At 44.5% G+C, this 17,329-nt stretch overlaps 1 protein-coding gene across 4 annotated transcripts in view; it reads left to right on the top strand.

Annotated features, from left to right (window-relative positions):
• The window catches only part of Sipa1l1 (signal induced proliferation associated 1 like 1), a 336,501-nt gene that overhangs the window by 211,742 nt on the left and 107,430 nt on the right, over positions 1-17,329 (top strand). For 3 of the 4 annotated variants that reach the window (XM_045153765.1, XM_045153762.1, XM_045153763.1), the window contains one exon: positions 1,266-3,052. In XM_045153765.1, the coding sequence (XP_045009700.1) occupies positions 1,555-3,052 (1,498 nt within the window). In that variant the 5' untranslated portion in view covers positions 1,266-1,554. Of the gene's footprint in view, positions 1-226; positions 652-1,265; positions 3,053-17,329 lie in introns of those variants that run through there. The other variant, XM_045153764.1, reaches the window with a different exon arrangement.

Genomic DNA, 17,329 nt, shown 5'->3' with positions numbered 1-17,329 from the left:
AAATAGCAGCAAGTCTCCTAAGATGATGCCGCATGCTGCAGGAGAAATGAAAGCGGCTGCTGTGGAGGCAGGAAGCTGACTAGCGAGATGCTTAATTATTGTGGAAGTAAGTGCTTGTTACCTCTGAGTGCAGCATGCAGGGAACGGTCCTCCTTGGTGTCACAGCGTGATTTGCAGACAATGCCGCCCTGTCAGCTCGGTGCTGGTTCAGCAGCGTTTCTCCAAACATGTATCTGCCAGGGATGTAAAGGCCACCTCTTGTGTAATTTGCAGAGTCGCGGAATAGGATCCTCTGCCTCTCTTTGCAGGATGTACGCAACCATGCAGGATTTTGTGCTCAGTCTGTGCTGCTATCTCCTGCCTGGCGTGCTCGTGAGGAAGTTCGCCTTCCTGCCCGTCACCTGGAAGGATGCTAACAGTTCTCTGTGATCTGGTGGGGGACATGGAGAGGGCTGCTCGGAGCAGCATTTTGTTTTTGCCGTCATCATAAATGAGTGCTGATGGGGTGGAGGAGGTTGCACTGCTTAAGGAAATGCAGGCATTTTGTGAATTAGCAAAAGACTTCCAGCTTTAAGAGTAGATGAAAGTAAAGTGAGCTTGGGAAGAGGTGGCCGTGAATGCTGGATTCATTCTGCAACATTCCTCGTCTGGGTAAGTAATAAAGTAAATGAAAATACAGAAGCGTGCTAATGGACATAATGGCTCTGGGAAAATCCTGTTTATTTCCTCTGTACTATGTGTATTTTCCCTTGTGTGCTGTGTGATCCTTTGTAAGGAATGAGTTTTGATTTTGAAATATAGAAGGAGTTAAAAGTGAATGTTGCAGCATCATCAGTACAGTCATTTTCAGCGTTCTCAAAACACTGACTTGCGTTGCTTTAATTCACTGGTTCAGTTGGTTTTGTCTCAAACTTCTGGTCAGCACAGTGGCTCGTGATGTTCTACATTATTAGAGGTCATGGGAGCAAAAGTCTGCACTTGGGGCTAGAAGGCTTGGTGCCTCAGAGCAAAATGTTCACCTCTCTTAGTTTTATGAAATGTTGATTGAATTGAAGCATTAATAGTCTCCACTTCACCTTAAGTGATGGCTCTCATTAAAGGCTTTTACGTTCTTCTGTACGTATGTTACTAAAAATATGGGCTATGGAACTGTGCACCACAGGCCAGTATGGACTCTACTTTCATGTGTCAGATTTTGACAACTGCATATCTTTTTTTAGATGTGTTTGTCAACTGCTAACTCAAATTGTCCTTGTCTCTTTTAGAGGAAGCATGGGATTGTGGCCACCTTGGAGCCCCAGCAATACAAGTTCCATTCAGCTGCTTCTGAAAGGAGGCTGTGAGAGCGAAGCAAGGGGACTGCTGTGGATTACGATGTTTGCGAAGATCCGTGGTTTAAAAATAAGGCATCATTTAACCTTTTAAATGAAACAGCTTAAGGTCTCATGCATCTGCTGCATTTTCTGGAAGCCATTCTCTCAAACAGAAGTGTACATTTGAAACACAGATAAGATGTTCCATTCTGCAGGGATTTAAGTTTTTTGTTTTTACATCATGACCAGCTTGAAACGGTCCCAGACAGAACGGCCTGTCACCGCCGACAGAGCCTCTGTTGTCAGCACAGACGGCACCCCCAAAGTCCACACTGATGACTTCTATATGCGTCGCTTCCGGTCCCAAAATGGCAGCTTAGGATCATCAGTCATGGCTCCAGTAGGGCCCCCTCGAAGTGAAGTCTCTCACCATATCACCTCAACCCCTGGAGTCCCAAAGATGGGGGTTAGGGCAAGAATTGCAGATTGGCCTCCAAGAAAGGAAAATGTAAAAGAATCTAGCCGTTCCAGCCAGGAAATAGAAACCTCAAGTTGCCTTGAGAGCATGTCCTCCAAAAGCAGTCCTGTGAGTCAGGGAAGTTCTGTTAGCCTCAATTCCAATGACTCAGCCATGCTGAAGAGCATACAGAACACGCTGAAGAGCAAGACCCGACCGGCGGAGAGCATGGACTCCCGGTTCCTCATGCCCGAGGCCTACCCCAGCTCCCCCAGGAAAGCGCTCCGCAGAATTCGGCAGCGGAGCAACAGCGACATCACCATAAGTGAGCTTGACGCGGATAGCTTTGATGAATGTATCTCCCCCCCCTACAAGACAGGGCCATCACTACACAGGGAATACGGTAGCACATCTTCAATTGACAAGCAGGGAACATCCGGAGAGAGCTTCTTTGATTTGTTAAAGGGCTACAAAGATGACAAATCTGATAGAGGTCCAACTCCAACCAAGCTCAGTGACTTCCTCATCGCTGGTGGGACCAAGGGTTCCGGTTTCTCCTTGGATGTTATTGATGGGCCCATCTCCCAGAGGGAGAACCTCAGGCTTTTCAAGGAAAGGGAAAAACCACTCAAGAGACGTTCCAAGTCTGAAACTGGAGACTCCTCCATTTTCCGTAAGTTACGCAATGCCAAAGGTGAAGAGCTAGGGAAGTCTTCGGACCTGGAAGACAGCCGGTCAGAAGACTCGGTCAGGCCCTGGACATGCCCAAAGTGCTTTGCCCACTACGATGTCCAGAGCATCTTGTTTGATCTGAACGAGGCGATCGTGAGCAGGCACAGCGTCATCAGGAGGAGAAACACTACCACAGGCGCTTCGGCAGCGGCTGTGGCCTCCCTGGTGTCTGGACCTCTGCCTCACTCTGCCAGCTTCAGCTCCCCAATGGGCAGCACAGAGGAACTGAATTCCAAGGGAAGCCTCGGCATGGACCAGGGAGACGATAAAAGCAATGAACTGGTATTGAGTTGTCCGTATTTTCGGAATGAGATTGGTGGAGAAGGGGAAAGGAAAATCAGCCTGTCTAAGTCCAGCTCCGGCTCGTTCAGTGGGTGTGAAAGTGCCTCCTTCGAGTCTGCCCTCAGCTCTCACTGCACAAACGCGGGAGTGGCGGTCCTCGAAGTGCCCAGGGAGAACTTGGTGTTGCATCTAGACAGAGTGAAAAGATACATTGTGGAGCACGTGGATCTTGGCGCGTACTATTATAGGAAATTCTTCTACCAGAAGGGTTAGTAGATGCTGTTTTATTTTTAAATCTTCTTTTTTCTATGTCCAAATAAGGTAGATTGCTGTACATTAAATGTTTTAGCAATGCGACACAAGATTTACATGAATTCCTTGGGGCTTTTGGTGGTGCAATTGTTTGCTTACATTTTTTGGAGTTGTTTTCTCCTTTCAGGTATTGAAAACGTGTTATAAATTAAATATCAGGGTTTTTTTTTTTTTTTTTAAGTTAAACCCCATTTACCCTGTGGATGAAATTACCATCTTTGTTTTGCTGCTTGTCCATGTCGCCTTTGGGAGTAAATGTGTAAAGTTGAACATTTTAAACACAGCTTTTTGTTAGGACTGCAGAGCCAACTCAGTGTTCCTCTCCATCTTGTAGCATCTCTGTCGCTGCCTCTAGACTGCTAGTAAGTATTCTTATCAGTGCATGGGAATTATAACATATTCCTATTCACGTCACAGGAACTTGGATAAAAACGAATTATCTTAATTTATCAAAGTCACAAAAACAGTGAGTCTCAGAGGCAAGAATTGACCTGAACCTTTGGTTCAAGTAGAAAATGTCCCAAAGAGAAAAGCACTTTAAGATGTTGTGACTTCCTTTCTAGTCTTGTTAGAAGGAGTGGGCTATAAAGATGGAGGGGTGCTGAGCTGATAGTAGATTTTACATAGTCTTCTGCTTTTAAGAAAGATCTGGGATTTGTTGAAAAACAGTTTAAATGAACCTTTAAGACCTTTGTCGTGCTTCGTGAGCAGCGTTAAAATTGAGGGATGAGTTTCAGCCATCCGTGTACCCATGCTAGAAATGGTATTGTCACCAAAGAATGACATATGCCATGTTCACCGAGCAGACCAGCAGTCTCTGCTGTGAGGTGAAGAGGCCTGTGGTGGGCAGCTTCTTGCTACTAACTACTCCAGTCATGTTTGATTGGGTACCTACTAGGACGCAGCATTTTAGTGTTATTTAGATTTATTTATTTTTGTTTTTTAGAGGTAGGGTCTCACTCTAGGCCAGGCTGACCTGGAATTCACTATGTAGTCTCAGGGTGGCCTTGAATGCATGGCAATCCTCCTACCTCTGCCTCCCAAGTGCTGGGATTAAAAGCATGTGCCACCACGCCCGGTTAGTTTATTCTTTTGAGTGAAGATTAGTTTCAAGTATAGAACTCAGTCAGTTTTATTACTTTAGTACAATGGACCCCACTGAGGAAGGCTCATTTACAAAAGAGTCTTCTCTCTAAATATCCACGCTTTTATCATTCCTAAGTATTGATAATATGTGTGCTGGGATCAACATAGTGAAAATTTTGTTTTGAAAGTATATTGCCCTGTGTGAGACTTTAGAGAGCCTATCTTTCTTACATTGTCAGGTAGGACAGAGGATTTCTCACAGTCACCAACTTTGCGATTGGAATCACATGACTGTGTTGCCCTGTACATGATAGGGTGTTAGCTTCTCTGGCCTCTGCATCCTAGATGCCAAGAGGTTCCTCACTGCAGCCTGAGGCAACAGCCTAAAATAGACCTACCAGGTATTGCCAAATATCCTTTTGGGAAAAAAAAAAAAAATTTGCCCCTCTCCAAGAACTCCTGCTCACTGTGCCTGGAAAACGTCTCCCAGCTCTTTGGAGCTGTTCGACTTCTTTGACAGTCTTGCCTCCACCTGTCACTGACCTCGACATAGAGTCGGTGTAAGACAGTGTGTTTTATTTGTGCTATAGCCGATACAGTATTAATAATGACCGTCTTTGAGCACTGATGTACCAGGCATTGTGCTAAACCTTTGATATGTTAGTTTTTCATTTCACGTTCTTGTTAATCCTGTTTTCCAGATGAGAATGCTGGGGCTTGGGTTGTAGCTGTCATGGACCCACTGAATGTTGGAGCAGTGATTCCCCCTTTGTTCTCTTCAGGCATAGCCATGTTCTTAGTCACTGTTCTCTCATGCCTGTTACATAAGATGAAAGGAGGGGAGAATTGTACTTTGTACTTTAGGTATTTTAACTTTCAAAAATACGGAATAAAAATTTGAATACCTAGAGTCCAAATCAATCCTGCTCATTCAAAGTACCTCTTAAATTTAAAGCCACAATCCAGTAGAAACTGTTGGAGCGTGAAGAAGACCCTCCCATACAGTGTAAGTGCTACTACGCAGTTCAGGCATCAGGGGACACAGGAGATTGTTAAATATTAAGTAGTTTACTTCCCTTAAGTGTGTATTACTTGTTCTTGTGAATTCAAGTGCTTTTTTCTGACAATGCTGCTACTGTTTTGACTTCTCCCTTGTATTAACAATATGAACCACAAAGACAATAAAACTAGGAAAGCACTTTCAGAACAGAATCTGTTTCTTGTTTTTGTTTTTTTCTTCTTATCCTTATAGCTGTCTTACCCACATCTAACTCTTATCTTTCATCTTAGTCACAGGCCTTTGGTAAATTTTTGCAAAGCCATCAACTTAATTTTCATACAGACTATCTTTTGTACTATGCTTTCATAATTAAAGTAAGTCAGCCAACCCCAACAGGTCTAGAAAGGCACTGTGGGCTGTGCCAGCGTGAGGCTCAGCTGGTAGGAGCGGACAGCGTGTGCGCTGGAGAGAGCCAGCTCCTGCTCGTGTCTCTGGTCCGTGTGCCGTGAGGAGCGGGGAACAGTGGGAAGTCCAGGGGGCTGGTCCAAGAAGAGCCACAAAGTGTACCTGCTCTGAGAGCTGCGCTTGGGCCATGCAGCTTGGGATTTTCTAGTCACTTATTAATTTGGGTACATTATTAACAATGTACCAAAAATGATGGCTCTGAATAACGCCATGTGGAGCAGAAATTAAGCCCTTGAAAAGTATAATTGTACATTTAATTTATGATGGTATAAATATAGTTAAGTAATTCTGCCTTGTAGTTTTTACTATATAGCTTTGACTCACTGAGATTCATACCCTGTCTCATTGTCCCTGGTCCCCTTGTTGAAGGAACATAGCAGGGTCAGGGGAATTTACCTCAGCAACAAGCTGCAGTGCCCTGACTGGGTCGTCACCTCTCCCTGTTAGCTGTAGTTACCATTCTGCTGTTTTATGTGTCGCTGACTTCATTGTAGCTCAGTGTCTGAGGAAAATTATTCTTTTACTAAACCATAACCTACGCTCAGCATTGTGCATAAAATTGCATTGTGTCCATCTTATGAAACTCTGGTCACTTTACTATTACGTTGCTTTTATGACCATTATTGTTTTGTAGATTTAAACTCTTTTGCTTTCACTGGAAACATGCCGGAGCAGCAGAGGAACCCTGTTACATGCACTTTCCAAAGTCAGCAGCACACCATTGCGCTCTTCCTTCCAGTCCTTTCTCCTTGAGCTGTTTCCCCGGGACAAAATGGCAGTAGTGGTGTGGCTAACATTTACAGTGTTTCTACTCTGTGCTCGATGCAGGCCTCCTCACTTAATTGCTTATAGGACACTGACCTAACCCATGACTGTGATCAAAGTTCAGATGATGGGCAGTAGGGTAGCTTTCAGTTTAATTTGGTTCTCTTCCTTTGAGTATGTAACTATTTTATGTTCAGTTTTAATACAGATATTTTCCCATGATCAAAGGACCCAGGAAATTTAGAAGTGACAGAGGTCAAGTTGTAGAATAATTAACCATTGTCTGCAGCTAGCATGGCTCGTTGAGGAAAGGATTGCTAGCTGTTGTTCATTTTCTGTGTCTCATAGGACATTTTCAGTTTTTCACGTAGCATACAATTGTCTATAAGGCACATTCTGGAATCCCACTAATGGAAGAAGACACAGGAGCAGATGGGTTTCCTTGACTGAACCATTCAACCACAGTGGCAATAGACTCATCTCTATGCCAGGTGGGGTATTGCTCTCAGAGTCAAGTCATTAACGAGGATATGATAGTACTGGAGCATTGCTCAGTGTGCTTCCTGTGTAAATATGAGGGCCTGAGGGGGCCCAGGTTCAAATCTCCAGATTCCAGGTTCACAGCTGGCTATGGCCATGGACGCCAGTCACAACCCCAGTCCCACAGGGGAGCAGCGACCTGAGAATCTTGAGCCCCACAGCTCTGGATCTAGTAAAAGGAGACTCAGGTTGGAAACAATACTAGGTGGAAGAGCAGGACACCCAGTGTTCTACTCTGGCCACTGAAGTTGAGAGTATGGGGTGTCACACGGGGCACATTCACTTGTAAACTCCCCCCCCCCCAGCACAGGGGTGGGGTGGGATGGGGCAGAATAGATACAGTGATAAGAAAGGGCTCCCCCTGTTGCTGGGAGGCCAGGAAAAACTGCCACTGTAAATTATCTGAAAACCCTTCCCACTCCAGAAAAGACAGAATACTAGTATTTATGCACCTAATTCTTCTGATAACCCTAAACTAGCGCTTCTATCACTCTTAGTGTTCACTTTATTTTCCCCCTACCACGTGACAGGATGGTAGGCCCTAAGAGAATCATGTTAGGGGACATGGATTTCAGTTGCTACCGTAAAGTCCTGCACCCTAATGTTCTCTTTTGACTTCTTGTAATCAGCCATCTTTTTCTTTTGAATATGTTTTATTTATTTGAGAGAGATAGAGAATGGGCATGCCAGGGCCTCCAGCCACTGCAAGTGAACTCCAGATGCATGTGCCCCCTTGTGCATCTGGCTTACGTGGGTCCTGGGGAATCAAATCAGGATCCTTTGACTTTGCAGGCAAATGCCTTAATCACTAAGCCATCTCTCCAGCCCTGCCATCTTTTTATTTAAGAAAATAGTTTATTTGAGAGAGGGAGACAGAGAGACAGACAGACATATAGAGAAAGAGAGAGAATGGGCACAGCACAGCCTCTAACCACTGCAAATGAATTCCAGACATATGCACCACTATATGCACCTTACGGGTACTGGGGAATCAAACCTGGGTTCTTTTGCTTTGCAGGCAAGTGCCTTAACCACTAAGCCATCTCTCGAGCCCTAATAAGCCATTTCTTCTTAACAGCCTTGCTTTATAAAGAAGAGAGATAGGACATGACTTATCTGTACTAAAGTGGCAGCTTCTGCAGTATCCTCAGTTGTGCTGTCAAGAGCTGTTGGGGGCTGGAGAGATGGTTCAGTGGTTAAGAGCACTTCCTGGGAATGCACAGGGGCCTCAAGAGGCGTGGGAGAGCCTGCTTGAGTTCAGTCCCTAGGACCCACATAAACAGCTGTTTGCTACATACATGCATACACCATAACACACACACAGAGAAGCAAAAACAAAACAACAACAACAAAAAACAACCTGTTTTCAAGTTTTAGTCCATTAAGTGAAGATCATTAAGCTCTATAAGGCAATAGCATAAAGAAACATGGTCTAGATTGAGCCACACCAACTTCATAAGAACTGGCTCGATCCACAATAATAAATAAATAATTTAAAGCACCCATGAAGTTTTTACTAAAATACTCAAAAGATTTTTTTTTTTTTTTAAGACAGGGTCTCATGTAGTCTAGGCTGTCCTTGAACTCACTATGTAGGGATGACCTTGAACTTCTGATCCTCCTGCTGAATCAAGAGTACCTGAGTGTGTAATCACTCAGGTGATGTCTGTATAATACCCTGCATAGTTACATATCCTGGCCTTGGCCACAGCAGTTTCTATCAGGGAGCCTTGTGTTGTGTTAACAACTAGGGGACGGCTAAAGTGTGGTGCTTTGTATAAAGTTAGACCTTTCGCTGTTTCCAGTAGAGAAGCAAACGGAATTTCTCTGTTGCTAAGGCAAGCTCCTTGAGGCCAGGAATGTAAGTAGCATGTCTTTTTGGTTAGAACTTTGCCTAATATGCACAGACCTGGCACTGCTCCCCCAGCAACCTAAGGGTGGCTTTAGTTAACAGTCTTGAGTCCTAATGTGACAGATTGAAGGAACCAATTTCCAAGTGACTTAAATCCCTAATCCAATGCTAAGCCTTGCTAGGAGGAACAGCCCAGAGAGCTCAGACCTCACACACAGCAGTGCCTCACAGGAAAAGGAACCTCTTCAGGGAGCACTGCCTAACATAGCTACGTGCATGGCTAACAATCCCTGCTTATGTTGTTTATTCTTTCCTTTAAAAAGTCCTTCTATAAATATAGGACCGCCCGGCTTGAAAAACAATGCTGTAGAATATCTTAAGGTTCAGAGTTCCTTAAGGACACTTGGCCTGCGTTTAGTTTTCTGACTTGGATAACTTCATGTTTGTGAGCTCCAGTCAACAAGTCTGCTTGCCTGTTTTGCTCTATACTTTTGAACCTAACTAAATTTTACCAAATTCATAGTGAAAAGCCTGATGTATGCATTATAATTTATTTTAATGTTGTTGCTTTTTTTCTTATGATTACACAAACTGTCTACTTCATTTAAAAGTCATCCTGTAATTATATATACTTCCTCACAGGCAGTTTAGGGTTCTAACTGTTCTTGGGAAACCTTCCTAGGGATGTATTTTTCTATCCTTAGAGATGTTTCATTGTTTCTGGGCTATGATCCCCACTTTCCCTAATATTGTTTAGCTGCCTGTTATCCATGGAGCATTACTTTGTTTGAGACATCACAGTGCCCAGGTTGGGGTGCTCAAGGGGCATGCACTTCACCCCCTCCATGGGCTTTACTTTAGGCTAAGCTAAACCAGTGCTGGAGAGATGGCTAAGCGGTCAAGGCACTTGACTGTGAAGCCTAAGGACCCAGGTTTGATTCCCCAGTACCCACATGCACAAGGTAGCACATACGTCTGGATTTCGTTTGCAGTGGCTGGAGGCCCTGGCATGTCCGTCCATGCTTTCTCTCTGTTGCTTTTTCACTCACACGCTCTCTCTCTTAAGTAAATAAATAAAATATTTATTTAAGAAAAAATACAGACCATCATGTTAGAAGCCTTCACCAACTCAAAGACTCACCTTATTCCAGTCATCTTTTCCAGAACCAGTCATAATAAAAAAGTTTGTTTTGCAATCAAACTGGGAATGAAAACATTGCCCACGTAGAAAGTTCCGTTGAGAAATGTTACAGAGTTTGACGCTGCCACATGCCTCCCAAATGATGGCAGACGTCTGCTGTGCGTCTTTTGTTTAATGTCTACTGTGTTATCTCAAGTCCTAGAGCCAAATTGAATAGTCATCGATACAACATCCATCATAACACATTTTCTGCCTTGTATAATTTTTATTTTTTTGCTCTGCATTATTGGTGTGACTTTTTAAAAATATTTTTTAATTTATTTATTGGCTTCACTCCTCTCATAAATGTCAGTACTGTGATTCTTCCCTTGGATTTCAAACACTGAAGATTCTCTTGTGCTTATTCAGTGTTTTTAACCTTTGGGAAGGCCTCCTTAGTCTGCCATGAGTTGCGGCTAACATATCTTCCTTATGCCCCATGCAGGTTCTTACTGCCTTTCGTTCAAATTTTAGCAGTAGGCTTTTAAACCTCTTTAGCTATACTTAAAATCTGGTTGCTTTAATCAGTTGGGTCCTCTGATAGGGAGATGTTGAGGATAGTATAGGCAGGCTAGGCCTGGTGGGGACAGCCATGAAGAAGGGAAGGGAATATTGCAGAGAAAACCCTCACCCCATGATGCAGATTCAACACCGTGACAGAGAACAGGCAAAGGAAGCAGGACGAGGCAAAGGAATCCCTCAGACCAGCACACGTGCCAACAGAGTGTCAGCCAGTGTACTGGAGCGCGGGTGGGCACGAGACAAGTCCCTTGCTGGGGATCGATTGCCAGGCCCAGTACCATGCCACCTTGCACTGCATGCTCAGTTATCCACTGAAGGCTGCCCAGGTAGAGCATGGCTCAATACCCACACTCCAGCAGATGTTAAGCCCCAGCAGCCAGAGGCCCTCAGCTAATTGTGTTTGAACCAGCAGCACATTCTGTAAGGGAGGTGCGTTGTGCACCACCGGCCACCCACGGAGGCGCTGTCAGCTTGCCTGCATGGTCTGGGCTCTGGTGACTGTCCAGACTGCCTCAGAGGAGCTTACCTTCTAGCAGGAGAAGTCCACAAACAAATCACACAAAAGCACACATAGAATTCTGATTAAAAAAAACAACAACGGGGTATGAAGGCACAGTAAAGAAAGATGGTTGTCCACTTTTCGTTTATTAAAAATCATTATCCTTCGTGGGTGCACATGTGGGTGGGTATGATGAATATGTGGTCTGTCAGTGTGCATTCATGTGTTTGTAATACTGCACACGTGTAGAGATCAAAGGACGACCTCGGCTGTCAGTCTTAACCTTCTGCCTTGTGTGAAGCAGGGTCTCTTGACATTCACCCCCTTGTTCTCCACACTTGCTGTCCTGTGAGCTTCTGGGATTCTCCTGTTCCCACCTCACTTCTTCCTGCAGGTGCCCTAGGGTTACAGCCTGCCCTGATGCTTCCAGCTTTACGTGGGCTCATGCTGGAACGGCAGGCATCTCTCCCAGAGCCCAGAGCCCAGAGCCCAGAGCCCAGAGCCCAGAGCCATCCACTTTTATGACAAAACCCCTCTGAACATTTTTGTACTGGGTTTAAAAATGTAAAGAACTACACAGCCATATATTCACTTAATCAGTTACTTAAGTCATATATATATATATATATATATACACACACACACACACATACATACACACACACATACACGCACATACATACATACATAACATATATATGCCTATTTGTGCCCAATATGGAATCTGGAGGAAAATAAAAACAGTTACTCTGCACTCATATACAGTGTGACAAATGAGTAACCTGGAGCATTAACTTCATGATGAAGATAATTTTATCATAAAAATCTATAGTTCCTTTGCTTCCTTTGCCTGGAACTTGATTTAGATAGTGCCACACCTTTATTTCCCTGTTTAATTCAGTTTTTTTTTTTTTTTTTACTGTTTGTTCTCTACTATTCAATTACATATTCTGAACAAGGATTGGGTACATAGCTCCGTGGGATTCCACGAAGCAGTCTTTTCACTGGGTTTTATTTTGAGCAGTCATATTTTTCTCTAAGAACTCAGTTTTGTTTTCCTATAGTTATTTTTTATAATAGCTTTTTATTGTTGTACAGTCATTCTCCCCAGTGTATTGGTATTAATTTCAGAACTTTTTCCCCCAAGCCTTTTCCTTGAATTATCTGTCTCCTAAGTCATACACTGTGTTTTACTTGTTTTTTCTCCTTCATGGTTTTCCCCAGTTGTCAGGAGATCTTGATCACATCTGAGACTGAAGGCCCTGGTAGATGCGTGTTAGTGATGTGCATTCTCCTGCCGCTCTCCCCCCCCGCCCCCCACTCCCTAATGCAGGAGGCTGGGAAGTGGTGTGAGCTCTCCACTGGAAGGTACTGCTGCGGGGTACAAGGGCAGTGAGAAGGGTGTGGGTAGGAGCCCCTCAGGGTGCAGATGGGAAGGCTTCTCCCATGTTGCTCTTCTGCATGTAGTGGTTTCCTTCCCTGTCCCAGAGTCCACCCTGGAATGAGTTATCCTGCCTTCCTGTCCACCAGAAAGCTCATGCCCATGTTCCAACCCTGGCTTGGGTACTCACTCAGTGTGATCCAAAGTCACCCTGACCTCTTGGACACCCCAGGACACTTTAAAGAGGTATTGAGTCTCAGCAACCTAAGCTTACTTTAACGTCAGGAGCCTAGATTAGGAGCCTGGGACATGTTTTACAAATGAATAAAGGTTTGATGCTGAATGAGGTTGCCTGTCCTGAGGAGCAAGGTATCCTGTGCATACAACATTAGGTTAGACCACCGAGGGCCCCTGTGTTTTAGCCTTGTGTTTCTTTTCAGACACCAGATAGTGAGGACAGTTCCTTTTCCTCTCTTTGGGAAGTGCCATCGCAAGCAAGTCTGTGTGTGGTCACAGGCACAAGCGCCATCCTTGAGCCTGCCTGGAGCTCACTGCTGTGAACTTGCATAGACAGACCGTGGCCTCTGGTGTCCTCGCATAACTGCTTTCTGTGCCTTAATACTTGCTGTAGGTTGAATTAATGAAATTTTCAGACATATACTATAGACTGAGAGTAGTCAATAAAAAGCTCTCGGTTCTATTACTCATTTTCCTTTACTTAAATAGAATGTTTTTTAACCATTTAGATGTGGTTTGTTAAGGTCAACATAATTTGATAATAAAAATGTGCTTTTTCTTGGCATTAGGAGCTTGTTAAGGACTGCTTAAGCAAATGTTGTTTTGTTTCACTTGATTGATTTTTGCAGTTTTGGGGTTGAAGCCTTGGGGTCCTTGACATTGCTAGGCAAGCACCGTCCACTGAGATGCAGCTTAAGTCCTTGCAGATGCCCTTGCAAATCCCAGAACTCTATGCTCCCCTCTCTTCCTTCCATCCATCCTTCTTTTTAGACAAATTTTCTTTATGTAGCCCAGGCTGGCTTCCAGCTGATGATCCTCCTGCCTCATGCTCCTGAAAGTGAGGCTCACAGGTAATCACTACCCACAGCTACTGCCACGCACTTTGCAGGTAGACTACCTGCCTTGTACGAGTTACCTACAGAAAGACACCGTGGAATCTCAGAGCCTAGAATACTTCGTAAGTGTGGCAGTTACTTTTGTCAACAAAAATTACAAAGCTTAACACAGAGCTTTGGGACAGAACCCTGGCCTTGTGTCTGGTCCTATGCAGACATCCCCATCCATTACTCTGGCCTGCTTCTGATTGTGATGCAAGCTTTAGGCTATTTAGTTCTTTGGGAGCCTTCACCCTTGTAATTAGGATGAGCTGTTTGGGGGGAAGAAAGGCTGCATCTTTAGGTATACCTCCCAAGAGACCTTTAATCAATTGGCCTTTTCAGGGGGGGGGGGGGAGAGAGAAAGGGAGAGAGAGAGGGAGGATCCTAGTAATGGCAGAGTGACTTAAGTACTATCTGTATAAACCCTGTTAGAACTCAAAAGCTAGAACTCTTAAGGAGCTTGAGGCTAACTTGTGTTGAATGTTAAATGTGAGCCAAGTCTGGGGGGGGGGGGGCGATCAGCATACACATTTATGTGTCTTCCAGACAGCACAAAGACCTTCGCTGCATAGGACATAGGGAAGATAGCATTGTGTGTGATCTGACTAAACAACTGAATAACTTAACCTCGGGACTATCAAGTTTTATGTAACTATTTGCTATTAGAAACTTCTAGGAATATAATATATGTCAAAATTGCTAAGAAGATGAGCTTTGGTGTCAGTATTAACATCTGAGCTCTGGGCTGCCATATACTACTTGTGACTTGTCTATACGTCGTGGCTGCCGTCCCTGTAAACAAGAAAGGAATACCTGTCTTTCAGGGCCCGTGTGAATAGAGTGCCAGGCAGAGTGCTTGCCTTCATTGCACCATGTCATTCTAATGCAGTAGTGGCAGTATTGGTTCCTGGCACTGCGGCGTGCTGGCGGCGAAATCTGACTGGTGGTACAGCGCCCGCATTTGAGTCCTCCCTCCACACTCAGCTCTGCCCACCCTGCTTGAGTCTGCACTCCTCTTCCTCCCTCTTCCTTTCCCTCCCTGAATTTCTCACTAGGCCCTTCCTTGTTTTCTTCACCACTCCTCATCTGTAAGTCCCCCGTCCCCCTTCCCCTCTCACTTTTCCATCCCAAAAGAGCAGCAGAGCCAACTGTGGATCTCTCAGGATCAACATGTCTCCACTAGACAGGAATAGAGGGTGATAGCTGGCGGGAGGAGAAAAGTGTGTATCTGGATTTAAATTATTGTCACTCCTTTGCACCATGGAGTAAGAATGAGAAGCACTGGCCAGAGCTGCATTCTGGGGAGCAGAAGGCCAGAGCTGCAGCAGCCAGAGGACTGAGCTGAGCGTGTGAAGTCTGACTTGCTGTCTTGAGATCAAAATGTAAAAACTCAAGTTCAACTTAAAGTGACTTGCTGGACTAAAACTCTTCTCTACTGGGGGTTGTAAATTGCATTGGGATTTTGAATTGAGTGAATTTGTGCTTATGACTCTAATTCTTTAAGCAGAAGAAGACTGTGTGCCAATAGCTGTTATTATAAGAACAATTCCCACTTCTGAACAATCGTGAGCTTAAAACAGGACACCAGGCCAGAACCTTCATCTGTTGCAGCACAACTGACATGGATGGAGGCTGATTGGAGATGCTCATGGACATAATTAAAAATGATGTGTCGCTGGGCGTGGCGGCACACACCTTTAATCCCAGCACTTGGGAGGCAGAGGTAGGAGGATTGCCTTGAGTTCGAGGCCAGCTTGGGACTACGAAGTATGTTTCAGGTCACCTAGGCTACAGTGAGACCCTACCTCAAAAAAAGAAAAAAAAAATTATGTGTCTACAGAGACAAGAAAATAACTTCAAAAGGATTTCTCCAGCCTTACGTAACCAAAGATGGGCTTGTTTATAGTCTGACAGACGTGTGTGGTTAGTTGACAAGGTTCTCAATACTACTGCCCTGAATTAGAGAGACACAGCTCTCATGGCTGAGAACAAGGCATGCACATCATGCATGTCACCAGGCTTTGATGATGATAGGCAAAAGGAAGTCAGAATGAGTGATTTATCATGTCATAGTTTTCAGTGTTAGTCCTTAATTATAGTGTGTTTTATGTAGGGTTTTAAAAAATTATGATTTGTTTTATACTCTCTAAATTTTTATACTTGTATTCCATTAAATACTTGGTTTCACTAAACTGTTGGGGATTCTTAACATTTTCAAGCAAAGCATTAGGATTACTATGCAGAGTAAATACCTCTAGTTTTCAGTTATTCTTTTAGAAGATGTCTAAAGGGCACTTCAGATGAGACCTTGAAGGTGAGAGTACTTAGTCAAATAAAGGCGTGTTGTAGGAAGAAGTTTCTAAGCAGAATTTTTTATATAGGCAAAAGCACAGTGAGTTTGTACAACCGAGGTTCAGTATAGTTGGTTCTCAGAGCTTGGAAGGATAAGTTTGAGCTAAGGATGGTTCACAGGCTGGTGACAGGTTATAATTTTATATAGGACCTTCAGGAACCCATGAAAAGTATCCAGGCCCTTGGGGAATCCATGGATGGATGTTAAGTTTTATGGTGGTCGGTTAGGTTTGTACTGTAGAAGACTTATGTGGCTGCTGTGTGAAGGAGTTGAGTTGGTCAGAGCAAAGCAGTTTCTACAAACACAGTCAGATCATGAGTAGAAAGCCAGAGGCAGGAGGAGGAAAGGCTCACAGAGTTGACTGATGTTCATGGCACATGGCACTGGCCTCTCAGCACCTGGTGAGTGGCAACAATTTTTTAAGGCCAGCAAGGAGCGCTGAATAGGTTCACGTGGGGACAGGTCCGTAGGATGGACAAGGCTCCCTTAGGAACATGTAGAGATGTAGGGCTTAGAGACATCTAGAGTGGACCTAGAGATGTTTTGTGCATTGCCAACATTGAGGTGGCGGTTGAAATTCTGAGAATGGATGGAATATTCAAGAATAGGAAAAAAGTAAGCAAAAATAGAGTGGCAGAAGGACAATCAGCCGAGAGATGTTTTAGGAAATAAGAATGTTCTAGAAGAAAAGCATGATCATTTGTATTTGATGTTACAGGGAGTTTGACCAAGATTAAAAAGAACAAGTGTTGTTTGCTTTCATGGCGAGGCATTCATGCCATGGAAGTGAAGTGATAGTATTTCTAGAGTGAAAAAAGTGCCACTGGAAGGAAACAAAGAGGAGACAGTGGTTTGGTTTGGGAGGATGAGAGAGAGTTGGATGTAAGCTGTATTCCTCCGAGTGGAGTGCTGGGAAGGAGCACCTGCCAGGCTGCTGTGAGAGCGGCCAGGCTGGAGGGAGATGGAAGCTAGCCTGGCTGCAGGTAAATTTTTGTGCATTATGGTGGAGGGGGAGGAAGTTTGCTTCTGGAATGCCTCTTTATTTTCTGCCCAGCTCTGTTGAGAGGCCGAGGAGAAAGGAGGCGGGGAATGGAGGGAGAGCAGGGAAAGTCTGCAGCATGAGTGGTGCAGAAGTAGAGAGCAACCAGGGGAGGCTGAGGAGGAAGACAAGTTGAGGCAATTGAGAAAAATTGGTAACAGCCCTGAGTGTCTTTATGAATTTCTGCAGCCCTTTCCTGAGGTGTGGGGGTGGGGGTGTATCTGAGCGACGCTCTGGTTTCACCTGAGTCCGTGAATGTTAGCCAGGAAGCAGATGCAGGGAATGTGACTCACGCTCCCCTTTGACGCATCGGCTATTGTTCTTGCCCTGGGATGAAAATACCCTTTGCGGATATGGCGTGTGTTCAGTGAATCTCTTTGCGCCTTCACTAAATGGCCCTAGATTGCTGTCTTGCTTTCCTTTAAGTTCTTGTCCG

This window comes from Jaculus jaculus, chromosome 7, assembly GCF_020740685.1.
Source record: "Jaculus jaculus isolate mJacJac1 chromosome 7, mJacJac1.mat.Y.cur, whole genome shotgun sequence".
NCBI classification, from domain to species: domain Eukaryota; kingdom Metazoa; phylum Chordata; class Mammalia; order Rodentia; family Dipodidae; genus Jaculus; species Jaculus jaculus.
Note: the sequence above shows the minus strand (reverse complement) of the source record. Positions and strands in the feature narration are given on the sequence as shown.